At 44.0% G+C, this 26,218-nt stretch overlaps 1 protein-coding gene and 1 long non-coding RNA gene across 2 annotated transcripts in view; one reads left to right on the top strand and one right to left on the bottom strand.

Moving 5' to 3' along the window:
- SENP5 (SUMO specific peptidase 5) overlaps positions 1–19,131 on the top strand; it is a 33,932-nt gene extending 14,801 nt beyond the window's left edge. Inside the window, exons 3-10 of the mRNA XM_081910960.1 lie at positions 1,518–1,623; positions 1,766–1,913; positions 5,063–5,110; positions 5,732–5,809; positions 12,241–12,378; positions 13,144–13,227; positions 18,053–18,103; positions 18,241–19,131. Coding sequence (XP_081767086.1) covers positions 1,518–1,623; positions 1,766–1,913; positions 5,063–5,110; positions 5,732–5,809; positions 12,241–12,378; positions 13,144–13,227; positions 18,053–18,103; positions 18,241–18,351 — 764 coding nt within the window. The 3' untranslated portion in view covers positions 18,352–19,131. The remainder of the gene's footprint in view (positions 1–1,517; positions 1,624–1,765; positions 1,914–5,062; positions 5,111–5,731; positions 5,810–12,240; positions 12,379–13,143; positions 13,228–18,052; positions 18,104–18,240) is intronic.
- Positions 16,694–18,045, bottom strand: LOC309370008. Its single transcript, XR_014168345.1, has 2 exons — positions 17,918–18,045; positions 16,694–17,676 (listed from the first exon to the last, which is right to left on the bottom strand). It is a non-coding gene; the product is annotated as an uncharacterized lncRNA (long non-coding RNA).
- Positions 19,132–26,218: the final 7,087 nt, after the last annotated feature.

The raw sequence follows: 26,218 nt of genomic DNA, 5'->3' as shown, positions 1-26,218 counted from the left end.
TTTTGAAACTGATTTGGTGTGCATTCCCATGACTATTCTCTGAACATCTAATTGATTTGGGTTGATTGCAGTCAGGGCCAGTATAGCACCTGTCCTGCATTCAGACCCAAATCTGGAGTACTTTGCATCAACAGTGTGGTGTAGTGGTTAGTGTGTTGGACTGAGATTCTAGTTGGAGTGACTTTGGGCCACTCACTGACTCACAACCTCACCACACAGGGTTGTTGTGAGGATAAAATGGAGAAGAGGCTTGGGTTCCTTGAAGCGGGAGAGGAAAGGCAGGATATCTGAGCCTTTGGGCTTGCCAATCAGAAGGTCAGTGGTTCAAATCCCCACAACGGGGTGAGTTCCTGTTGCTCTGTCCCAGCTCCTGCCAACCTAGCAGTTTGAAAGCACGCCAGTGCAAGTAGATAAATAGGTACTGCTGCGATGGGAAGGTAAACAGCGTTTCCGTGCCCTCTGGCTTCCATCACAGTGTTTTGTTATGCCAGAAGTGGTTTAGTCATGCTGGCCACATGACCCAGAAAGCTGTCTGTGGACAAATGCTAGCTCCCTTGGCCTGAAAGCGAGATGAGTGCTGCGACCCTATAGTTGCCTTTGGCTGGACTTAACCATCCAGGGGTCCTTTACCTTTACGTATAATGTTTTTAAAATACTGTGCAATGCTCAGCCTTGAATTTAAATTTATTACTTCACCTTCTGCAAAGCAACATGTATTTTAAAAGCACGGTTTTTGCGCTTCTGTAGGCTTCTTCCCCTCCCTGCAATTATCCCCAACTGGTCTTTCAAAATTTAAGATGTTAAGTTTCGAGAAACACAGTCTGATTGCTGCCATCTAAAGGGCTGCGTATTCCACGTTTATTTTTTGTCCATCTCTGCCTCAGAGTAACGGTATGCGAGCAGAACTGCAATTTCATCCAGATGTTAGGGGTACGTATCTCTTCTCCCAAGCCATGTAATGTAAATTGATGATGTGCTGATTGGAAACTCTTTCATCTGCCTAGAAATGCTATACACCAAAGGTGCAATTAATTAAGCACTACAGCTGTATGACACGCATCCCCCCCAAAAATTCGTTTCAGTTAGGCTGCAGGAAGCCTTATATCTGGGCAGAGATTGTAGCATGCTTCTCTTTTGCATTGGATCTAGGATCATAAGTACCCCGCTTATCAGGTTTATTTTAGGCAAGCCCTAGAAACCATTTTATGCTTCTTGCTCTCTAGGAGGGACTAGGGTGGGTGCTAAGCCCTTCAGGAGCGCATGCTTACTCACCCTCACAGTACTACAGAGACAGTGGCTCTGCATAAATTGTTTATCTATGCTCATTTGAACAGGGGTCCAAGTCTGGGACTTGTCATTGCGTCATTGTCAACCTTGTACGTCAATTTTGTACTGTTCCCATTCTGACTTGAAAATGGCTCGTAGAAACTCAACCATAGAAATAAGGCATCTGATGCAACTGCTGCTCCTATGCATACTTTTTCTTCTTCAAAAAACCCCCTCTCTCTATTTATAAGGATTCCTAGATGAAGTAATGAAGAAATATGGCAGTCTAATTCCACTCTGTGAAAAGGATGTTATGGGAAGATTAAAGGAAGTCTTTAATGAAGACTTCTCCTATAGGTTAGTAGCTATCTCTTAATTCTTCGCTCTGCTGATTCACTTTCCGGATTCCACTGGCTCCCTATGGCTATGCAGAGCTGCATATCAAATGTGCTGGGATAACTTCGCATTGTCTTATCTCTTTCTCGGCTGCCTGTTCCAGAAAGCCATTCATCACCAAGGAAATCATGAAGTATCAGACGAGGCATCCCAAATCTTCCACTTGCAATTTCCGGGTCTTCTATAACAAGCACATGCTGGATATGGATGATTTGACAACGTTGGATGGTCAGAACTGGCTAAACGATCAGGTGAGAGCAATTGCAGATTCTGCTGCTTAAAATGGTGCTTTCAGTCACACCTTCATGGTACTGTTGCCTTGCTTCCAGGTTGAAGGGATGTTGGGTTTTCTTTGGAGCAGGGTGCAAAACATTAACCTGCTTCTATACTGTCTTCATGGATCTTATCCTTATTGTGGGAAATGAGTTCTAGAGTTTAGAAAAGGGTTATCCAGGAGAGGTGTCTGCAATGCAAGAATTCCCTGATCTTCAGTAACGTCTGTTAAAACTCGCATTCAAGGTCATCTTTTTTTTTTAAAAAAAAACTTTTTTGAAAAACACATTTATTCAAAAGTCTCTCCTACCCAGTTGGCATACTGCTGGAAGAGTGTGTGATTTGGGAGGGAAGGAACCATTCAAGTCACTACTAATATAATTGATTGGTGCGTGTTTGTGTGTGCGTACATTCAAGGGTGTTCCTAGGTCCATATTTGTCACCAGAGGTTCAGGTGATCTCTCCAGTGAGGAGCACCTATTACCAGCTTACATGGATATACCAATAACCCCTTTCCTGAACAGGGTTGGCTTGGCCACTGTCATGTGTGCACTAGTTGACCTCATGACTGGTTGGCCCTATACAGGGGTACCTCTGGATGCGAACGGGATCTGTTCCGTAGCCCCTTTCGCAACCAGAGGCGAACGATTTGCCACTTCGACGCATGTGCGTGACGTCATTTTGACTGTCTGCGCATGCACGAGTGGTGAAACCCAGAAGTAACGTGCTCTGTTGCCACAGCGCGCAACCCAAAAATACTTATCCCGAAGCTACTTCAACCCGAGGTATGACTGTATTATGGAATGCTTTTCCGTGGGGGAGATAAGCCAGTGGATCTCTGAGTTGAGTATGAGGAAGTTAAGACAGGATAACCTCTCAGCTTCGTTGGAGTTCATCCTAATAGATCTTGTTATAGAATTGCCCCCTTAATCTGGTTCTGGGTTCAAATTGGTTAGATGGCTATGGTGTAAGTAAGTGGCTTGATTTGTACAGAACTAGACTGTCTAATTAGAATTGGAATGCTGGGTTTGAAACATGTAATCCAGGCTAGGATTAGTGCATCCTTCAAAATTTGCATTCTTACTTAGCGGAATGAGAAAATGAAGCCTGCAAAGATGGTTGGCTGCAACAGTAGAATAAGACAAAATTGTAAAGCAAATAACCATGACTGCTTCCTTCTCATACTTGTCTGCTACATTCAGTGGTGATTCGCATCGCTGCCTAAAAATGAGATTTGAAAATTCTCTAAGACAAGATGTAAGCATGGAACTTGCTCTGTCTGTCGGTCTAGTGTGTGTGTGTGGAATACTTACATCCTTACACCCTATCTTGTGTGGTCAGGTCTAGATTCCTGTTATACCAAATGCTTTTGCATATTTGTGGAAACCTGTATACAATGTAAAATAGTAGCCTCTTTCTGGATTGAGAGGAGAATTTCTGCTTCACAAAGGACTCTGCCCATCAAGCCAGCAAGTAGCGTGTCCAGCCTTTGAAATGTGCCAGACGCACTTTGCATCTGGCAATCGGCCACTTGTGACCAGGTCAAGATGCCCGGGTGCCAGGATGGTGCCTGACGTCTCCACCGCCTGGAGCTGCATGCCTGGGGATCCTTGGATCCTGGCTGTTTTCACACACTAGCAACACATCCTGTAAAGTTTTATCCATTATATTTTATCTGCACAATCAGAATGAATTTCAGAAACCAAAAACTTGTATTGAAAAATACGACTTTCGAGCTGTCTGGCCCAAAAATGGCAACCAGGCATTCTTTTTTTTGCAGCTGTAATCCTGGTTTAAGGAGGCATTTGGTGCCTAGTTTATACAGTGGTACCTCAGGTTACATACGCTTCAGGTTACAGACTCCGCTAACCCAGAAATAGTGCTTCAGGTTAATAACTTTGCTTCAGGATGAGAACAGAAATCGTGCTTTGGCGGCGCGGCAGCAGCAGGAGGCCCCATTAGCTAAAGTGGTGCTTCAGGTTAAGAACAGTTTCAGGTTAAGTACGGACCTGCGGAATGAATTAAGTACTTAACCTGAAGTACCACTGTATATCAGAGTTTCTAACACTGCATGTGTCAAATCTGCTACAATACACCCACACAGTCATTTCCCTCAATGCCAGGGTGTAACTGCAGGTCACAAAGTGTCCCTTAATCTCCATGGATACATACAAATATGTTAATCTTCAGTGAGCTACCTGACTTAATGAAGAAAGGCTCAATTAGCTCACGGTTTTCTCAGGTCTGGCTCTCTGAGCTTCATAGAGGTAAAGCTGTGCATATTATATCTGGTCATTCTAAGAATTACTGTGCAACTTTAAGAAGTGTTGTGTGGGTTTGCTTTATTCGTTGGTCTTTCCTCCTCCCCCCAGGCTGATTTTGTGTTGTGCAATTTAGATTGTAAGCCTGTAAGTAAGTTTGTGCTAATCATATGTAAGCCACTCTGTGAGCCCTTTTGGTTGAAAAGCAAAGTAAAAATGCTTTAGATAAAATAAATGAAGGACATAGCAGCATTGTAAACTTATTCCTGAACACATTGTCCATGTGATTGTAATTGGAGGAAGAAGGACCTCCTCTGCCATAGAGAACAGAGCCATGTTTCCCTTATTTTTTTGTGGAAAAATGTTGGGAGTACACTGGTATGAAACTAACATGTGCATCTTTTTTTAAAGAGCAGACACCACACCTCTTGCAAGATGGAGTGAGCTGCCATTTGAGGCAGTCTTTTGTTTTAAATTCGACACTGTGGGTGGGTGGAATTCCAGTCCTCACTGTTGCAATCTTGTATGTGTGGGGGCAGTTAGCTGCTGCAATCCCAGAATCTGAAAAGGTGGCAGAATAAACCTCCAGAGAATAGAACTTTCAGTCTCCAGCGAAACTCATTGCCACTAGCAAAAACAGAGTAAATTCATTCATTCTAAATCGTTCAGGTTGCAGAATTCAGCTTTCTTTGTTGTTGGATTGTGCAGAATCTATTTTCAATGTGCAGTATATGTATCCTGGCTTCTAGCAATGCATTCAGAGAATGACCAGATACACTGAGCATTGCAGAGGAGCAATTCACAAGTATAATGTGATTTTCCTCCCTAATAAAGTTTCAACTTTCTTCTTCTCTAAATTCTTTCAGATTATCAACATGTATGGCGAGCTAATAATGGATGCAGTCCCTGACAAGGTGAGCTTCTTTTACTTGATTCTGTATTATGCAACAGTAGCTCAATTGGATAGGGGGGAAAAGGTGGCTTAAAAGTATTAGTCCTAAGGGAAAATGGAGAGGGGCAATTATGGGGGCAGTTATTCCTAACTTTGCACAGGGGGAGGGAGTAGTCAATCCTTTAATCTGCTGGCTGTTTATTTACATATGAACTCCGCTCTAGATCACACACTGGCTACGTATGGACATTCGTCTACTATTATTTAATTTATATATTGCTTACACGCCAAAATTTCATGTAAGCAGCTTACAACTGTAAATCAACACATAAGAAAGAGACACAACAACAAATCCACTGGAGTATTAAAACATCCTTAATTAAAATATGCAATAAAACAAGCATAACAAAACAGTTAAAACAATAAAATCGGCCTTCAGATTCACACAGCATGGTTTATGAGCTGAAGCCCCCCTCCTTCACTAGTTTAGAGGTTTTTACTGTGGTATAAAAATGCCCTTAATAAAATAAACCTTTCTTAGTTGGGGTGCAGCAGATCTTGGTTTGCATTCAGCTGGAGTTCATTGTGCTAGAACTGGAGGCTTTGAATGTGATCAGTCATCGACCTCTTCTGCCTTTTGTAGGTTCATTTCTTCAACAGCTTTTTTCATAGACAGCTGGTAACCAAAGGATATAACGGAGTAAAACGATGGACTAAAAAGGTAGGCTTCTGTGTGCTCTGAAAGCCCTTAACAGCTGAGTAATACTGAACTATTTCGAAGAAAGAATTTGAAATGAATGCACCGCGCCGAACCCGGAAGTACTGGAATGGGTTACTTCCGGGTTTTGGTGCTCGTGCATGCGCAGAAGCACTAAATTGCGCTTTGTGCATGTGCAGAAGCACCGAATCGCGACCCGTGCGTGCACAGACACGGCGCTGTGGGTTGCGAACATGCCTCCTGCACGGATCACATTCACAACCTGAGGTTCTACTGTATTGCTAAATTATTGGGCGGAGTTCAAGATTCTTGTATTAATTTCCAAGTCCTTAATTTGGGTCCAGGATATCGTAAGGACCATCTGATTCCTTATATTTCGCCCCAGTCAGCTACTCCGCAATGACTCAAATGCATGGCTCATAATTATTAGACACATTGCATTCATTGTAGTGGATGTGAGCCACTTCCCAGCTGAAATTAGACAGGCGCCCTCTTTGCAGAACTTCAGGCACATGACTGAGACTTCCTTGTTCCAGCAGGCATTTTAAAGTAGCATTTGGTTTTATGATAAGTTTTTATTGTTTTATTTTTAAATTCAACTTTTTTTTAATGTACATAACTTAGAAGGGCTTAGGATTAAATGACATGTAAGTGTCTTAAATAAATGAGTGTCTTTGGCTGCTTAATATAGATCTGAGAGGCCGTAGTTTCCTGATAAAATACAGGTTTTGCATGAAAGACGGTCCCAGGCTCGGCTGCAGAATATACATAGCCGTGAACCAAAAGCAGAAGCGAGGAAAGCATATTTGTGGTAGAAGTGCTGGTTGCAAGCGTCGCACACAGCTGGGGAATTACCTTCTGGCATCGCTGACCTAGTGGAAATACCCTTCCAAGCCTCAAATAGTAAACTATCTTTGCCAGATAGAATGTTCCTCTTTAATATGGGGGATGGAAAAACCTGTGGGTAACAGGAAAGACTTCCTATATCCAACTTAGTTGACTGATTAAAATATTTAGAGAGGTGTGTAAGAAAGAAAGAAAGAAAGAAAGAAAGAAAGAAAGAAAGAAAGAAAGAAAGAAAGGGTCTAGCAAGCTTCAGGATAGGAAAAAGATGGCCTCCTTAGAGTATACAGCCTTGGCTTTTGTTCCTCAACCTACAGGAAGCTCAGCAACTCAGCACTATTAATTATATATGGAGCCATGTAGCAAAGTGTTTGGGCTGAAGTACTCCAGAGCATTCTAGGTGTTTGCTTAAATCACAACTGAGCACTGAAATGGGCTTTGTTTGCAGAGAGGCTTAAAGTAGACTTGAGATGTTTATTAAATGTTTAGTTAAGGCACATCCTTAAATCTTGGAAATCTTGAATAAAAGCAGGTTCCTTCTATTGATCGATCAATCAATAAGCTTTTAATTTTATTTATGTAAAAATACTTTTGTTTCTCAAGGAATAACTTACATACAGATTAATATTAGCTAAGCTAGCCCTGCTGTTAAACTATAAAGCTAATCAATGCCCCTACCAGATAGGTTGAGATTTTGTGTGCATATGAAGAAGCATGTTGATCATTTCCCAATTATCCTATGTACTTGGTCACTTGGAGAACGGAGTTCGCTATCCTTATGTAGGCAAAATGGCACCATCTATGTGCAAAATGAAGTACTGTCAGCCGTGTTGGTCTGCTGTAGTCGAAACAAAATAAAAATATTCCTTCCAGTAGCACCTTAGAGACCAACTAAGTTTGTTATTGGTATGAGATTTTGTGTGCATGCACACATCTTCATCTAAAGCTCATACCGATAACAAACTTGGTTGGTCTCTAAGGTGCTACTGGAAGGAATCTTTTTATTTTGTTAAGGCTTGCGGACATATGTTGCCTTTAGGACTTAAAGTGGGGGAGAGACTCCAAAACATCCAGCAAGAACTGAGCTTGCTTGGCTTGCGTGTGCAATACTGACTGTTGCAGGGGGAGGAAACCGAGGTGGAGGCATGAAAAGGGGGTGCAGCTGGTTGGCACAATGAATGAGAGCATTCTGCACTCCCAACATTTTGTGTTGGTCGGGCCCACTTCTGGAATGTCTTACCCACTTTCGAAACATAGGGTTGTATCCAATGTTTGCCCCAAATCAAAGTCACTTAGCGGTAAACTTGTTCTGCTCGCGAAATGTTTGATTCCAGCGGGATGTTGTTGCGCAAGAGGAACGCACCAAAAGGTTGCTGGTAATTTCGTTGCGCAGTCTTGTGCAGCGAGTTGCACAATCCAACCAGTTTCTGCTATTGCAGTTGTTGCATTGGCGTCCTCTGCTCAACATTAAAACTCACCTTTGTGCTAGTCGGCAGAGAACTTTAGATGCAGCCCATGGGCACTGTATATTGACTCTGCGAAGACGGGATTGCTCTAATCTGCCCACTGACTCTCAGGCCTTCCTTGAGCCTGTGCATAGAATTCTAGAGCTGGAAGGGACAGTGAGGTCATTCAGTCCAACCTCCTGTAATGCAGGAATCTTTTGCCCAGTGTGGGGCTCGAACTCACAGCCCTGAGATTAAGAGCCTCGTGCTCTACCAGCTGAGCTATCCCAGCCTTTGATCACGAGCACTTCCTGTTTGTTTTGCCACTTTGTTCCTGTGAAGGCAGGGCTGGGTCGGCCAAGGCAGAGTAAAGCAGAAAGAAGCAGTGCTGGAAACAGTAGGCAAAGTTTTAGATAAGTGCACAGCTTCCTACAGTCCTATCCTTAGCTCATAACTGATATGGCTTCTTGCTGGTAGGAAAGACTCTCTATGCTATGGGGATATTTTAAAAGCATGCCCTCTGTAGGTAAAAATGGAAAGTATTCAAAACTGTATGTAGAGTGCAGCGGGTGTAAATGAAATTGTTTTTAGTTGATAACATGGATCAAGTGGTCACTTGGTAGGAAGCACATGAATTATCAGAGGGAATATTGATTAAATCAATTATTTAAGTCAGCCTTTATTTTTATTTTTGTTGACTTGAAATTGTCTTGTTTTTGAAACCTTTGCACCCTCTGATGCTGTCACAATTTTGTTCCCAAGCTCTCTTTGAGTTTCAGCTGTCTGTCGTAGTTCTGCTTTGGCAAAAACGTGATCTCCTCAGTAGCTACTGAGTGTGATCTCTTCCGTCCCTCCTCCTTTTCTTTCTTTCTTGTCTTTCTTTTTTGAGATAGAAAGTCAATCCTCTTTTGTAAGGATTCATTTAAAACGGGGCCTCATAAATTGAAATGTGCTGTTCTGCTTCTTGGAATGAGAAGCTAAATTGGATTTTGTTACTTAGCTTGCATACTAGATCTCTGCTTTTGTTTTGTTCGTGCCTTGTGCAGCATTTCAAAGTCTGCAGCAAACATCTGTTTCACCTGACTGAATTTTAATTAAACTTGGGGTGCATTCGCTTTCCATCTTTTGCCCCAGAATAAGAGTATCTGATTTTTGATGCTTGTGATAAGATTGCTCTCACTTCCTCCTCAAAGCAAATGTTAATTCTCACCATGACTGCAAGGGGCTTGTATATAAGAATGGCTAAGGTTAAACTATGCACCAGGAAGCGCCCCCCCCCCCCCCGTTCAAATCTCACCTCAAGCCTCTTCTTTTCAGCTTGTGTGCCCCACCTGTGATATGGCAATGATACTGACCTACCTTGTAGGGTGATTGTAAGGACTTCACCAAAATAATGCGTGCAAACAGCTGCAAGCGCTCTCTGCAAACGCTAAATATTACTCCCTCCTTACATTTTAGCGTAATCCTCTCAGGTGGGTCGAGCAAAAAGATAAATGGTTCACCCAGGTTTAGAACTGAGACTTCCTACATCCAAGCCCAGTATTTTATAGTCGTGGAATCTTAGTAGTTTGTACCTGGTTTTTCTACTTCCCACACCTTTTTGTGGGAACGGGTGTCTTAATTGGTTGCTGAGGAAAGCACCTCAGCTGCTTTGAACTAAAGCAGCAACATGGCAACTTGCCTCTGGCCATTCACGAGTTGGCATCTTGGTTATTGGGCAACTACTTCATGGGATGTTATGTGCTTGGTGGGGGCCTTTCTGCTGCTCCCACCACATGAGCAAGGGTGCCTGCCCTGAGAAATTCCTCGTTTCAGGCTTTCCTCTGCAGGCACGAGAGCTAGAAACCTCCTTGCAATAGCTGAGAACACTAGGAGTGTACCTAATTCTTTGCCTTTCGCAGTTGGGCATTCTTGCCGGTGTGTGCACACCAGGTGCAATGGGACGGGCATCCCTTTCCGTAGCAGTGTGCTCCTTTTTTGTGTGAGCATAAAAACGTAACTTAGACAGTTAGGTCCTATTCATCCCTTCCATGTTCTTTAGCAGTTTTGCTTGCAGAATCAAGTATTAAACGCATGCAGCCTGCCTCGCAGAAATGTTTGTCCTATCCATTAAGCTGCCATCCTCATCACTTGCCCAAGGCTGTTTCCACCTCTCTATATGCCTTCGACATCTTCCCTCGTAGGCTAGATGCAGAATGCAGAGCTCCTTCGTTGTCTTTTGGCTGCGTTGTGCTGCTGATGCTGCGTGTGTTCACGTGCGGAAGGCTGTCTCTTAGGAATGCTAATTTCATGCTTAAAACCCAATGCCATCTCATAGCACACTTGTCAAAAAAATATTGATTTTGAATAATTCAGCATGAAGAGATGTAAAGCAGTAATGGCTGCGCTGCGTAAAAATAAATAAATTGAAGCATCTGTTTAAATAAGCAAATGGCATCAAATAAATTGCATCTGGGGAGGAAAACGGAACCCAAAGTGAATGTCTATAAGCTCTAAGGCTTAATCTACATAAAGGAGCAAATTCGAAGCAGTAGAATGGACTTTATATCGCAGGTTGGGGGGGGGGGTGAGAGTCATATTTTTCCAATACCCCTTGCAAGAAGAAAACCAACAGAGCAGAAAGTGGGCTGAGTGAGAACCTTTCTCGCTGACATGCTGCTTTTCTTACTTTATTTTACTGTGTTGGGAGTGTTTTATGTGGGGAGCATTGAAATTGCCACTTTCTTCGACCTGTAGCCTTTATAGGGCGTGGATCAGGACTCAACTAGAGGTAGGAATGGAGCTGGCTTGCGAGGGATTGGAGGAAGAACATTTCACCTCTGCTTTTCCCACAAATACTTGGAGCAGACTTGGAAACAAGATCTTTCCTGTTGGTACTGCTCTGTGCAGTTACGGTATCACCAGAAAGGCCTTAGCCCATGGATCAGCCTTTATGCTGAGCGGGTCAGACTCCTGCTGAAAGCGGTGGGGCTTCCATTCGCTTCCAAACTTAGAACACTGGATTGCAAATAAATAATTGGGTGTGTTCTCATGCATGTATGCTCTTACCTGTATAACAACAACGACAACAACAACAATTATTTATTTATACCCCGCCCATCTGGCTGAGTTTCCCCAGCCACTCTGGGCAGCTCCCAATCGAGTGTTAAAAACAATACAGCATTAAATATTAAAAATTTCCCTAAACAGGGCTGCCTTCAAATGTCTTTTAAAGATAAGATAGTTGTTTATTGCCTCGACATCTGCTGGGAGGGCGTTTTACAGGGCAGGCGCCACTACCGAAAAGGCCCTCTGCCTGGTTCCCTGTAACCTCACTTCTCGCAGCGAGGGAACCACCAGAAGTCCCTCGGTGCTGGACCTCAGTGTCCGGGCTGGACAATGGGGATGGAGACGCTCCTTCAGGTATACAGGACCAAGGCCGTTTTGGGCTTTCAAGGTCAGCACCAACTTTGAATTGTGCTCGGAAACGTACTGGGCGGGTATGGCTGGGGCAAGAGGGCTTGCTTCCACTTGCGAAGTCTTGCCTAGTTCAATGTCTGTGTAGTACTTTCCTGGTAACCACTGCTGCCTCCAAGGCTAGTGGGTTTTGTTTTGTTTAATTTGGCTTTGTCAGAAACCAGAATGTGCCACCACTACCTGATTTTTATCACATTTTGTATGCTCTCTTTCTTCTAAGGAGCTAAGGGATGGTTGTTTTGTCGCAGTTAAAGTTAAAGTTAGATATGGTGACTGACTGAAGACTGCACAGTGAGTGGCTGTTTGAACCTGGGTCTCACTGCTCCAAGTCTACAAGACAATGGCCTTCCAAGCCTACAATGAGTAGAGTAACTCAAGAGTAACGCAGCTTACATGCTTTTACACCTGACAACAGAACATTTTAATTTGGCATGTCATATTCAAGAAAAACCGTTGTAGTTGTTGCTGCTTCACTGGCTCCCTGTTTTTTGATTTCATAGTAGAGGGGAAGGAAGAATGTGTCTTATGAGAAATAGGTTGCTCCACCCACTTGCTTTTCGGTGACTTAAATACACACAGGGTGAAACGTTTCCAGGCTGTTCTCTTCCTACGGTGGTTTGGGATCATTCTGTCTGAATTGCACTTGACTTTGTATTTTGTGGTGATGGGTGCTCTCTTCCCCTTCACTAGGTGGACCTCTTCAAAAAGACGCTCTTGTTAATTCCTATTCATCTGGAAGTCCACTGGTCCCTAATTACTGTGAATCTCCCTAACCGAATTATTTCGTTTTACGACTCTCAAGGCATTCACTTTAAGTTCTGTGTCGAGGTAAGAGCAACTTGTTGTTACAGCTGTTCTACTAAACAGCATCGGCCTTAGAAAAAGCACTTAGCCCCCCCCCCCCAATCCTTTCACAGGGCTCTGATTTTTTCGGTAATCCTTTGGAGCTTCTAATCTACACATTTCAGGACTCTTTGGCCCAAAACAGAGAGCACTGTCAGTGTGGAAACTGGCCCAGATGTAGTTCAGAAGTAGTTGTGCGAATTAGACTCTGATCTTCAGGCAAGTGACATACCAGTCTCAAGGATCCCAGGCCAGGTGCTATATTGTTTGGTAGCGTTTCCTTGTCCTGAAGCTTGTCTTGCAACTCTGCTGCAGCCACAGACCCTAGGAGTTTATATAATTTCAAGACTTGCTTCTCCATCAGTACATTTCATGCATACCCCACATTTGTGAAAGCGACAGTTCCTATCCAGTGTATCTAAATCCTAAATAGCTTCCAAATAGTTTATGCCCTTTATCAATCCCACTTCTACCCTGCTCCCTTCTGTAAAGGTCTAAAGGCCCTGTGTATGATGTTTATTTCATTTTTACCTTTTGCGTTGGGCCTGCTTGGTGTTCTTGTGAGCTTGGGTCTCCCAGCTTCACACAATGGGCAATTGCAGAATTAATCCCAGTCTCCTCCAGTCCAAGCAGAAAACTCTCTTCACTGTACCCACAGGTATCCTCTGCAGGGAAGCACTCAGTTAAGATGTTTTCATAGCAGTATTCAAATGGCCCTTATTCTTGTCCCCCATCCCCTCTTCTTTAAAGAACATACGCAAATACTTGCTGACAGAAGCTAGAGAAAAGAACCACCCCGATTTCCTTCAGGATTGGCAGACTGCTGTTACAAAGGTAAGGACCACCTGTGTGGTTTTTAGAAAGAAGGCTTTGTTGAGTAAGATGAAACACGCAATGTCCACTGGAAGCCAGAAATCTCCACCTTTCCCCAGGAAGCCCAGAGAGCCTTTGCTATGAAAACCCTCAACATGTGACATGTTACCACCAAAATGCAGGGATGGGGAGCCTGTAGCCCTCCAGATTCTTGGGGACTACAACTCTCATCAGCTCCACCTGGTGTGGCTGATGCTCAGGAATTATGGGAAATGGAGTCCAGGGACATCTGGAAGGCACAGTGAGCATAAGAAGAGCCTTCTAGATCAGCCGGTGACCTGTCTGGTCCAGCATCCTGGTCTCATGGTGGCCAGCCAGATGCCTTTAGGGTTCCTGAGCAGTACCTGAGCACAAAACACTCTCCCTCCTGCATTTTCCAGCAACTACTACAGTGGTGCCTCGCAAGACGAAAAGAATCCGTTCCGCGAGTCTCTTCGTCTTGCAGTTTTTTCGTCTTGCGAAGCAAGCCCATTAGCGGATTAGCGCTATTAGCGGCTTAGCGGGCTTAGCTGATCAGCTGATAAGCTGCTTAGCGGCTTGGGGAAAAGGGGGGGGGGGAGAAAAAAAACCCCGCAGGAACTCGCAAGACATTTTCGACTTGCGAAGCAAACCCATAGGAAATTCGTTTTGTGAAGCACCTCCAAAACGAAAAACCCTTTCGTCTAGCGGGTTTTCAGTCTTGCGAGGCATTCGTCTTGCGGGGCACCACTGTATTCAGAAGCATTGCTGCCTCTTGACAGGGGAGGCAGAACATAACCATCAGGGCTGGCAGCCAGTGAGAAGCACTTTGCGGGGGAGGGTTGGCTTGCGCTGCAATGACGCCTCTTGCTTTTGCGTGAGAATGGGCAGGGATTCAGCCGCAGCCAAACTAGTTGCCTCCATTTGCAACCAGGTGGTATATACCGTATTTTTTGCTCTATAAGACACACTTTCCCCCTCCTAAAAGGTAAGGGGAAATGTGTGTGTGTCTTATGGAGTGAATGCAGGCGGGAGGCTCTGCTCAGCGCTCCCTTTAAAGAGCCACACACACACTCCATACGCTCTTTAAAGGGAGCGCGGCTCTTGGGGGAGTCTTAGCCGCGCACAGCCTCTCCCGGGCAAGGGGGATGAAGGCTCCCGCTGCCCGGGAGAGGCTGTGCACGGCTATCGCTTGCTGTCCTGGCTTCTGGGATTCAGAATATTTTTTTCATGTTTTCTTCTTCCAAAAGCTAGGTGCGTCTTAAGGTCTGGTGCGTCTTATAGAGCGAAAAATACAGTCATTCTGATAAAATAAATGAAATCGTGAAATGGAAAAAAAAATCTGTGGTGGAGGTGGAATGGGGAAATTAGAGTTGAGCAGTATTTTACGTTCCAAACTGCTGTGGGTTCATGGCTTTGCTAGGATGGAGTTAGCAGATTGTAGGCAACGGCGTGTTGCATGACCAAAAGAAGGACATCTTATCTGAGGTGCCTGGGGGGCTGCTGCAGTGAGTGGCAGGGGGATTTAAAAGTGGTGGAAGTGACCCCCCCCCCCCGATCTACCAAGACATCCACGTTACTCCAATACGACAGCCGCTTGCAACCAGATGTAGTCTGGCAGTGATAAAAGGGAACAACTTGTGTGAAGTGCAAACGAGGGAATTTGTGGCTTGCATAACCATATCCTGTAATAGTTCTGAAGAGATAAAATGGGTCATTGAACATTAAGCTGTCTCCCAACGGCTTCCTGGTACAATGAGGCATCTTGAGGCTTTATTACTGCATGAGGAAGTTCTCTCACTTCTCCAAAAAGTGACTCTCTGCAGCCCTGGGGGCGGGGAGGTAGTTTGAGGTCTAGGACATAACCTAACCTCTGGAGTGTCTGGTGATTTTTATGTCTGGAGAATCTGGAAGATGTGCTGGTAAAGCTGGAGTGTAATCGCTGCAGGGAGCAAGAGATTCAGGACCTATCCTTGTGTTGTGTTTTTCAAGTGCACACCTAAAAATAACAGAGATGCAACTGTGGCACCTGCCTTTTTAAATATACATTTTGAATATTATTGTACCTAAAACTGCACTGTTCAAAAATAGAGATTTGACAGGCCCCGTGCTTACAATCTACAGACTATTTGCACCATGGAGGAAGTAAAAGGAGAACCTATTTAATTTCATATTACTTGTAAGCCACTTTGGTAGGATTCATATCCTGAAAGATGGGATATAAATAATTGTAGTACGTTTGTAGGGGGTGACTCAAGGTGGTGGATCGCTGTCCTACTTGGCCCAGCAGACATATTGCCGAAGTCCTCCTTAAGAAACCCAGTTCTCTCCTTCCTTGTATACTTATGAAACAGGTCTCCAGGATTCACTGGGGGAAGCTTGCGTGGACGTAGCAATTTTGGGGAGGGGTGGATGGGATAATGGCACACACCAGCCAGACCTGCGGAGGGGACCTTGGATGCAGGCAGGTGGACTAGTTGCTGGGGCCAATAGGCGCTGGCCGGAGTGGGGGGTGCCAAAGCATAGTAAAAACTGGGGGCTGTAGAATGTCATTTGGTTGCAAACACAGACTTGTCACTTCATGCATTATGCCACTGTTTATCAAACTTGAGTCCCCAGCTGTTGTGGGGACTACAACTCCCATCATCCCTAGCCAGGAGGACCAGTGGTCAGAGATGATGGGAGCTGTAGTCCAGCAATGGCTGAGGACCCAACTTTGAGAAACACTGGCATAATGCATGAAGCAGCCGTTGAGTAGCCCCACTAAGACCCAGCCAGAACTTACTTTTCTTCTTTCCAACACTAGACAGTGCCTGTGGCCATGTTGCTGAGGATTAGGCCTGTGATGTTCAGCTGCTTTCTGTGCCTCTTTGAGCACCTGCTACAGATTACCCTGAAACACACTGACTTGGTGCCCACAGAACCGATGAGTAAAAATGTGTCCCGTACCAAGCCTTCAAATTACTGGCATTGATATGCAGACTAATCGCTCTAAAATACTTCCATTTGCCATAGCTTTATGCCTTTGTAGCTTTCTAAAGCTGTTAAGGAGGTGGGATGCATAAATCTCTCCCTCCCTCACCCCCCCCAATGAAGCCTAGAGACAAATGCTTCTCTGATCTGGCACATTTGGGCTTCTGTGGGCACCAGTGTGCAAGCACGAAACGAATTCTTCCTGTGTAAAGCAGATAGCAATGTTCAAATATTTACTCAAAATAATTGAGGAGAAACTATCCGACTGAGGTCATTAGAAATTCGGTGCTGGGCTGGGAGATGTAATTTGTTTTCTATTATAAAATGTGTATTTGTGTTAAATTACTTGGCCCGATCCATGCAAGGATCTGAGCACCTCCTTGAGTATAGAGTACATGGGCTGTGTGACACAGCCCGGTCTGTCCTGACCTCTTGGCTTTGATTTACTTCAGAGGACCATCCCCTAAAATAAGCTACACTCCCTTTAAAAAAAAAGAAAGAAACAAGGATGGGGAACCTGAGGCCCTTAGTCCCTCCCAGAATGGCCAGTGGTCAGAGATGGTTGCAGGTTCCCCATCCCTGAACTGTTAGAACTGTTTCCTTCTCTTAAAAATGGAAAAAAAGAAATGTTTTGCTGTTGAATTATAGCTGAATTTCTGGTTGATGTGGCTATAGACTTCATCCCAAAAAGTCCTGGGATGAGTCCACCCTTGCTCTGGGATCCCAGGGATTTCCAATCTACTTGTATGTGTCCCACGCCCCCTCCATCTGTTCCAGAAGTTTGGGGGAACTTCCAGGACAGATTTAGGGAGCAAGAGCAGAAGAGTTCTTTGTGCTGACAGGACAAGGGAGTTAGTGCTGTGTTGGGTTCCACCTTCTAAGTCTGCAGATGCTGTTGGTTCTGCAAAAACATTCCTTCCCTGGCACAGTGTAGAAGTGATGAGGCGTTGGTTTATCTCTCTCTCCCTCTCCACATTGCTGCTAGGAGTCACTCCTCTTTGCTGGCTCCAGATGAGAGCGAAGTAGGGAGAGTCGAGATGTGAGACAGTGCAGAAAAGTATGAGAGTGGTTGATCAGCCACCACCGGGTACCCCTTGCTCGCTGCTACTGGATCGTCCTGCAAGCAGTCAAAGAACCCAAGTGGTTATCTGCCTGTCCTGGAACAGGTGTCCCACAAGCCCAATTGGCAAAGGACTTGTGCCAGGAAGAGGAGTATATAAGGAAAGTGGCTTCTGGACCAGCCCAAGGCCCATCTAGTCATAGACTTGTAGAGCAGGAAGGGACCATGAAGGTCATTTATTCCAACTCCCTGCAGTGCAGGAATCTTTTGTTCAGTGTGGGGCTTGAAGCTGAGATTAGGAGTCTCATGCTTTACCCAACTGAGCTATCCCAGCATCAGGTCCAGCCCTCTGTTCTCTCAGTGGCCAATTGGATACCTGCAGGACAGCTCTCTTCCCACCTGTGCACCCAAGGTTCTTTCTCTTGAATCATAGAATTATAGAGTTGGAAGAGACCACAAGGGCCATCGACTCCAACCCCCTGCCAAGCAGGAAACACCATCAGAGCACTCCTGACATATGGTTGTCAAGCCTCTGCTTAAAGACCTCCAAAGAAGGAGACTCCACCACACTCCTTGGCAGCAAATTCCACTGTCGAACAGCTCTTACTGTCAGGAAGTTCTTCCTAATGTTTTCTTGTAGTTTTCTTGTAGTTGAATCACCCTTTTGACAGGTGTGGCTAGGAAATGTGGAGGCTGCTCCCCCAGCTTTCATTTGGAGGAGAGTCTTGAATGGGGAATCATTCTATGGATGTTTGAATTTTTTTGCATTTCCCCCCACCCCTCTTCCCCTTCTAGTGCATTCCACAACAGAAAAACGACAGTGACTGTGGAGTTTTTGTGCTCCAGGTAAGGATGCAATCGTTTTTTTATATATTTTATTCTTTTTGTGTGGGCTTCCTCCCTCTTTAGAATCTTCCTTGTAATAATGTTCGGTTCTGGTTCCTAAGCCTCTCTCTCATTTCTCTCCCTCTCCCCCCCCGCAGTACTGCAAGTGCCTCGCCTTAGACCAGCCTTTTCAGTTCTCCCAGGAAGACATGCCTCGGGTGCGAAAAAGGATTTACAAGGAGCTCTGCGAATGCCGGCTAATAGACTAATAAAAAGGAAGAGAAGGAAAGAGAGAAGCTACTCTAATTTCGAAGAGCCCTGGCTGGTATTTTGTGTACTTGAATTTTCTGAGAAACTTCCATGGATTTCAAAACGAGTCTTGGCGGAGCAGTGTGGCCAACACAATTACCTCAAACATTTTTTTCTGACATGCTCCTTAACCGGCGGACCTGCCACAAAATATTCCCGATGTCAGTCGTTGGTTCCCCCCCCTCCCTCCTTTTCTTTTCGTTTTCTAATGTTCTTTCCTGTATTTAATATTTATTATCTTAAAAACGCATGCGCATAGGCAAAGCATGCGACTAAACGAGAAGTATAAAACTGTAGAATTGGTGCACCTTTTGAAATGTAGCTAGAAACAGAAGAGAATAATACAGGTTAAACTTTTTTGTCTGAAAACATAAAAAATGCATGTTCCATTTCCCCCCCTCTCTGATGCAATAATGCTTTGAATGTACAAAGAAACCCAATGCCATAACGAGAGCAGTTACAACATTTCTTCCAAAAAACCCCGACAACCTGAGACTATTCCTCCTTCAGCCTTTTTTAAAAAAAGCTCTAAATCCCCATTATATTGGGAAGAAGAGGGGTGTGTTGGAAACTGGCCTATATATTTGATTTGTGGAAGTCCAGTAAAGTTTTAAATCATTGCAACTTGGGAGGGAGGGAGGGGGAGAAAATCTACTAGGTGGCTGCTAGATCACCCTACAGTTCAAAAGCAATCCCTTGTACACGAGACTCTTTAGTACTAATAAAAGATGGAGATGCTAGTTCGGTTCGGATTTGGTGGTGTTGCTCCTACGCTTGCTCTGGAAACATCTTCTTCTTTTTTTTAATATGGTCCCATTCTCAGGGTGATTTGTAGGCCACATCTGAGCCCTCTGAGCCTCTCTGCCTTCCATGCCTTCTCTCTCCCCCCGCCCCGAAACTCCCTTTTCTTGTTCCTTGTGTTTGTTGTGGTGTCGGTGACAGGGTCAAGAGGACAACAGCTCTTTTATCTATCTGTAAGTTTTCTTGCTTCTTGGGGCTTGTCCTGCAGGGAGTCTAAGAGTCACTCTGTGTGCATCAGTGTCGTCCTGCCCCTTTGGCGTGGTCCGCTTGTCCCCAGGCTTAGGACCAGTGTAACCACTTTCTCCGAGGCTGAATTCTCTCTCTCGTGTGTGCGTGTGTGTGCGTGCCAGGAATAAAACTTTTAAATGTGGATAAAGTTACTTTGCGTACTTGAAGAATGTGTGATCTTCTGTTCAAGCTTTCTGGGAAAGAAAGGCCGAGAGTTTTGGATGGGGGGGGCAGGGGGCGGGCAGCAATATGCTAGAGTACCTACACTGTGAAATTCCCACCATCCTCTTGGGCAAAGTCTGTATGCGTAACTTGAGGTCTAGTAACTTGGCTCCTATTTTTGTGTGTGTGTGCATGGATGAAAGCTGAATCTGCGGGACCCTTCCACCAGCCACAGAATTCCGCAATTTCACATTTTCCTGGTGCAGCTAGAGACGTCCTGATTCTGAGAACCCCGGTGTGAACTTTCCTGGCAAATTGCTGATTTGAAGATGGGTACTGTTAGCAGTTCAAATAAGAGGAGTGGCATTTAGAGCTTCCATTCATTTAGGGGGCGCTCTTTCTACCACCACTTTATTTACTGAGAAATCCCTGCATGAGAAATCCCCGTCAGAACCTCGTAGAATCATAAAATTGGAAAGTACCCCAGATGGTCCTGCAATTCACTTTTCCTATTCTAATAAAAGGTGGGTTCTTTTCATTGCTCCTAAGTTGAAAAGGTTTTTTTCAGATATAATGATGATGATAATAATAATAATAATAATAATAATAATAATAATAATAATAATAGTAGTAGTAGTAGTAGTAGTAGTAGTAGTAGTGTATTCTGGCACCAGTTCTTAAAAGTAAGCAGCTGGGGTGGTCATGTTGTCGGCAAATGGAGCTGGTTTCTCAGCAGAGCCGATGGAGTGGCTCTGCTTTTTCTCCTTCTGCAGCAGCCTGATGGAACAGTTGCTTGCCAAGTGACTGCTGAAGGAAGCAGGAGCCTGATGGATTACGTAGTCCTTTTGCTCTGGGAGCGGCCACCTCCCTGCTGCAGTGGCGTCTCTAATTCCATCACGTTCATTGGACTGCTACGCTTGTTCTGCCAACCAGGATGGCTATACAGTACAGGCATATTTCTGTTCTTGCCATCCCATCTCAACTCTGGCTGCAGTGAGCAATAATGTAATTTAGTTTCTTGGCGCTCTGTACAAATGTAGTCACCAACGGTGCAGTGCACAAAGTCCTGGAGACACAAGAATCTATTCCAGAAGCATGTGCAAAGATTATCTCCTATCCCCTTAGTAAAGCGCACGTAGCAGATTTTTAAAAACTAGCTTTAACTTGCCACCTGCTGGAGTGTCCACTGAATTAAATGTGCAAAGCTTGCAGACCTTTATTTTGCAAGGTTTCGTGCCTACGCTGCCTTCAAGCAATTCATCATGTATGCCTTCTAGTAACATCCTTGTCTTTATTGCATTCATAACTCTTTTCCATTTTTTTCTTTATATATATATATATATATATATATATATATATATATATATATATATATATATATATATATATATATATATATATATATATATATATATATATATTTGCTTTCGTAGATTTTCACGGGTACAGGAATGCAGGTTTTGGTGTCCTCGGGTGTCTTCCCGTGTAAAAGTTGGGGTGTCTAGGCGACGTTTCGACGAGGTCTCACTCGTCATCTTCAGGCTGGTGCTTTCGGCTTCTTGTTACTGGAACAGAGCTGTTCCAGTAACAAGAAGCCGAAAGCACCAGCCTGAAGATGACGAGTGAGACCTCGTCGAAACGTCGCCTAGATACCCCAACTTTTACACGGGAAGACACCCGAGGACACCAAAACCTGCATATATATATATATATATATATATATACACATACACCAACCTGCCTTGGAGAGGAAATTGTGCGGCGTTGTTAAATATTTCTTATGGGGGGTGAGTGCTAAGAAATCAGGAGATTAAAATACAAAACCATAAAGAGGCAGCTTGTCAGCCCCTTTGCCAGGCACAATAATTGCTATTTATGTGTAATGGCTATCGGCGGTAAAAGAGACAACTCAACATTTGCACTGAAGATTAATGGGTTTTGCAAGCAGCCGTCTAGAAGAATCCTGGCCTTGCATGTTGTCCCCTGAATTTATAGTGCTACAGGTTTTTGTTTTTTAAAAAAATCCCTTTGAGGTTAGAGACGAACACTTGTTTTTCCTGATGAACAGTCCTGGCACATTCCCTTTGAAATAGAGCAGTTGCCTAGTTCACACATGTTTGCAGGACTTAAAAGACTTCATGATGAAAAGTTAGTGGCTTCTTTTTTAAAACATTTTTCATCAAATCCTTCCTCCAAGAAGCTTAAAAGTTATACAAATGGCATATCCTGGTCTTTCAACCTCTTTTATACTTGGCAGTGCTTTGAAGTCGGTGATGTTGAGCAAAAATGATGGGTCCTGGCCTCTTGGCAGACTTTATGGCCGTGTGTGGATTTGAATTACGGGTCTTCCCACCTGTCATTGTGTGATTTATCCATTACACACACTGCCTGGGTATCAGTACTTGACGAAGGACATCTCACATGACCGAAAAAAGGATTGTAGCTACTCGTCCTCAGCTTGCTGTTCCGAAGTTCTTTAAACATCCCTCATTCTCAAAACTCTTCCTTTGTTTCCATCCCCCTCTGCCAGACCCATAAGATTCCGATGGTTTTGCTCAAAATTGCCAGTTCTTGAACTAAAATTGCAGCATTCCATTAAGCGGGGAGGTCTGTCCCATACCCGTTAGCTTTGCATATAATTAGATCATTCCTGCCAAAATCACGTGAAACTAGAGTTTCTCTCTGTCTTTTGGGGCTGCGTCTTTCAGGTAAGTTTAATAGAAATATTTTTGGGGTTTAGCTGAACAGGGCGTTTCAATACGTTTCTTTATATTGGATATGATTTCCTGTCAGTGCTTTTCAGCTTCAGGGCAATTCCACCAGCAGTGAGTGAAATCTGATCTTAACTTCTCCCGCTTTCCAATAGCTGTCATTACTGGTGTTATAAATTCTAGCTATTCTGAGTTGGGTTAGGATACCAGGTCGTTTATAAGTTCAATGAACATACTGCATGCTTGTTAATGTTAGCCCCAATGTATATGCTGGTATCTGGTATTCCAGTCATTACTTACCATTTTGTACCATTATTACATTTATCATCATCATCATTTATATCCCACTTTTCCTCCAAGAAACTGAAGGTGGCATTCATAGTTCTTCACCCCTCCCTATTTTATTCCCACAACAACCCTGTGAGGTAGGTTAAGCTGAGACTGCCCCAAGGTTGCCCAGTGAACTTCAATGCTAAATTGCAGATTTTGCACCCTGGCCTCCCATATAATTTTCAAATGTTTTGCTGTTTTTTTAAACCCCCAACTGCTTTGATCCTTTTCTGAGTTCTCAACCAGCTGTTTAAGAAATATCTTAATTTGAAAATATTCATGTCACAAATTCTGTGTCCCTCAGCGTATTGGGCTTCAGTTGGTTATTTGAAATTCAAGCAGCGATTGTCTCAGTTCCTGCTTTCTGCCCCTTAGAAACTTGGCCTAGAATACCATCTTTATTAAACTGCAGAAGAAATAAAACACAGGCATTTGGTGGGCATAATTTGGCTTTAAATTTGTCTCTTCCAGGAAAAAAATAAACCCACTGGTAGATCCCTTTAAGTTTCTCATTAGCCCTCATCCATTGGAATTGGAATTCTTACGAAGCTTTTTTTTTTTTTTTGAGTTATTTTATATAATCTTGTCCTGGTTCATAGCACCAGTCGTGAACCGATTAGCTTTTACTTTATTTGAATAGGATGTTGGATGACAAATACTGTCCATTTTGCTCTCTGTCTGGAGTGACCTTAAAGGAGCTTTTCCAATTTGATTATTTGTATAATCAGTATATAGTACAGCAATGCTCTCTAGTGGTTAGAGCAGTGGTTCCCGAAATGTGTGGTACCACCCTCTATATCGGGGTGGGATTATGCAGGCGGTGCAAATAGCCACCTGGCTATTACAGACGGCTACCACTGGATCAAGTTCATTTATTTTGTTGAACAAATTAAACTAGTTTTAATTGGCTTTTGAACAAATGTGCAATTAATTATGTTAGTGGGTTGTGCAAACCCACTGTCCTGAATAATGCTTTTTTCTATAGTAGTGGGCTTTGGGGAAGAGTTTATGGAACCAAGGGATTGGCACCCTGAAAAGTTTGGGAACCATTGTTTAGACTAGCGTGTTGCACCAGAGTAAGATTCAAATCCTGCCTCAAGCACGTAAAGGACCCTGGACACTTAAGTCCAGTCAAACTTTACTGGTGCGGCACCCACTGGGTGGTGTTGGGCTAACGCAATATTTCATAACCTACCTCACAGGGTTGTTGGGAGGAAAAAACAGTGATGGAGAGGACCATGTATGCTGCCTTGAGCTCTTTGGAAAAAAGGTGGGCTTTAAATGTGTTAATTAGGTAATATAATCATCTAATTATTAGGTTAGATGCCAACAAAGGTCCATATAGTTAAAGCCATGGTTTCCCCAGTAGTGATGTATGGAAGTGAGAGCTGGACCATAAAGAAGGCTGATCGCCGAAGAATTGATGCTTTTGAATTATGGTGCTGGAGGAGACTCTGGAGAGTCCCATGGACTGCAAGAAGATCAAACATATTCATTCTTAAGGAAATCAGCCCTGAGTGCTCACTGGAAGGACAGATCCTGAAGCTGAGACTCCAATACTTTGGCCACCTCATGAGAAAAGAAGACTCCCTGGAAAAGACCCTGATGTTGGGAAAGATGGAGGGCACAAGAAGGAGAAGGGGACAACAGGACGAGATGGATATGATTTCCTGTCAGTGCTTTTCAGTTCTTGAATCTACAAACATGAGTTTGACCAAACTGCGGGAGGCAGTGGAAGACTGGAGTGCCTGGCGTGCTCTGGTTCATGGGGTCACGAAGAGTCGGGCACGACTAAACAACAACAACAACAAATTATTAGGTAATAATAATAATAATTGCGTGCAAACATACACATTGCTGAAGAGGTCTTGGGCCTAAGCAATTCAGGTAGAGTTGCACATAACTTCTGTCCTAAGAATATTTCAATATTTATCTGAAATTGTGGAAACCGAGAACTGAAGCAGAAGTTCAGTTCATTTGGCTGCCTCCCTAATGTTGGCCCCTTCACTGAGGGGTCTCTGACCCACCTGGAAACGAAGCCTCAAACTTCTGCTGGCACTCACAGCGTTGAATGTGGGGTTGGTACCATCATGAGCACAAATAATCGTGAATGTATGATAGAAAGGTCATCTGGACGGGGTTGTGCATCATCCTTGGAATAGGCTGCTGAACTTGGTCTTTCTGCCAGCCTTTTCCCCTGATGGGTCTGAATACCTTGTTTATAGGCACTGCTTCGCTTTACCCCCTTTTCGTCACTCAGAGCAGTTTGGACAACCTCACTCAGGGGAAATCACGGCTGAGTTTTGATCAGTCGGCTCAAGACTTTCAGAATTCCCCAAGCAGTGTGTCTGCAGTTACTCCAAAGGGGTTGGCTTCCATCGTTTGCAAGAGCAAACTGTTGCTATTAACATCCTGACCTCCCAAATTTGGTGAAATGGAAGCTGGTGCCCTTTCAGTCTTGCATGTTCTTTTATTGGTGATGGGGGTGTGTGGGATTTCTTACCAAAGCGCAGACCCCAGAAATGGTAGGCTATAATTTTATTTTAGAGCGCAATGCTAACACAGTACTGCTGGTAACGTCTACCAACAATTTCATACTAAATTTTACAGCTGCTGCAAGAAACCAGGAGATTCCCCCTAGAATTCCAAAAGTACCATTTTACCTTCTAGAGTAATGAGCATTCCTACAGTTGGGGTTTGTAACAAATTGATGGTTTTTGGTTTTTTTAAAAAATGGAAGATCATGTTGTCACCTTTGAAAATGGCACTTTTTCGGAATGGACTTATGAGAAGAGGATAAATGGACTATAGCCAACTAAGCTGTACTTTGAATAGGTCTATTAAAATCAATGGACCCAAGTCCATTGACTTTAATGGTTCTGTTCTGCGTATGACTAACATCAAATCTCAGGCAATGTATCCATGTCTATATTAGAACAAGGGCTGGTCTGCTTTCACAACAGTTCTCTTTTGGGATGTGAGATGGGGAAGACAGATCTAGCATTTTTTTAATCTATAGCCTACATACTATTGTTTGGGCCCAGCACTGTGGTATTACATGGAAATCTGCTGGAAACATGTACTATTTTGACATAGGTACTATATTTTAAATGGAACATAAAGGTAAAGGGACCCCTGACGATTAGGTCCAGTCGTGGCCGACTCTGGGGTTGCGGCGCTCATCTCGCTTTATTGGCCAAGGGAGCCGGCGTACAGCTTCCAGGTCATGTGGCCAGCATGACAAAGCCACTTCTGGTGAACCAGAGCAGCGCACGGAAACGCCGTTTACCTTCCCTTGTTGTTGTTGTTTAGTCGTTTAGTCGTGTCCGACTCTTCGTGACCCCATGGACCAGAGAACGCCAGGCACCTCTGTCCTCCACTGCCTCCCGCAGTTTGGTCAAACTCATGCTGGTAACCTCGAAAACACTATCCAACCATCTCGTCCTCTGCCGTCCCCTTCTCCTTGTGCCCTCCATCTTTCCCAACATCAGGGTCTTCTCCAGGGAGTCTTCTCTTCTCATGAGGTGGCCAAAGTACTGGAGCCTCAGCTTCACAATCTGTCCTTCCAGTGAGCACTCAGGGTTGATTTCCTTCA

This window comes from Podarcis melisellensis (genome assembly GCF_964234715.1).
Source record: "Podarcis melisellensis genome assembly, chromosome: 5".
Classification (NCBI taxonomy): Eukaryota; Metazoa; Chordata; class Lepidosauria; order Squamata; family Lacertidae; genus Podarcis; species Podarcis melisellensis.
Note: the sequence above shows the minus strand (reverse complement) of the source record. Positions and strands in the feature narration are given on the sequence as shown.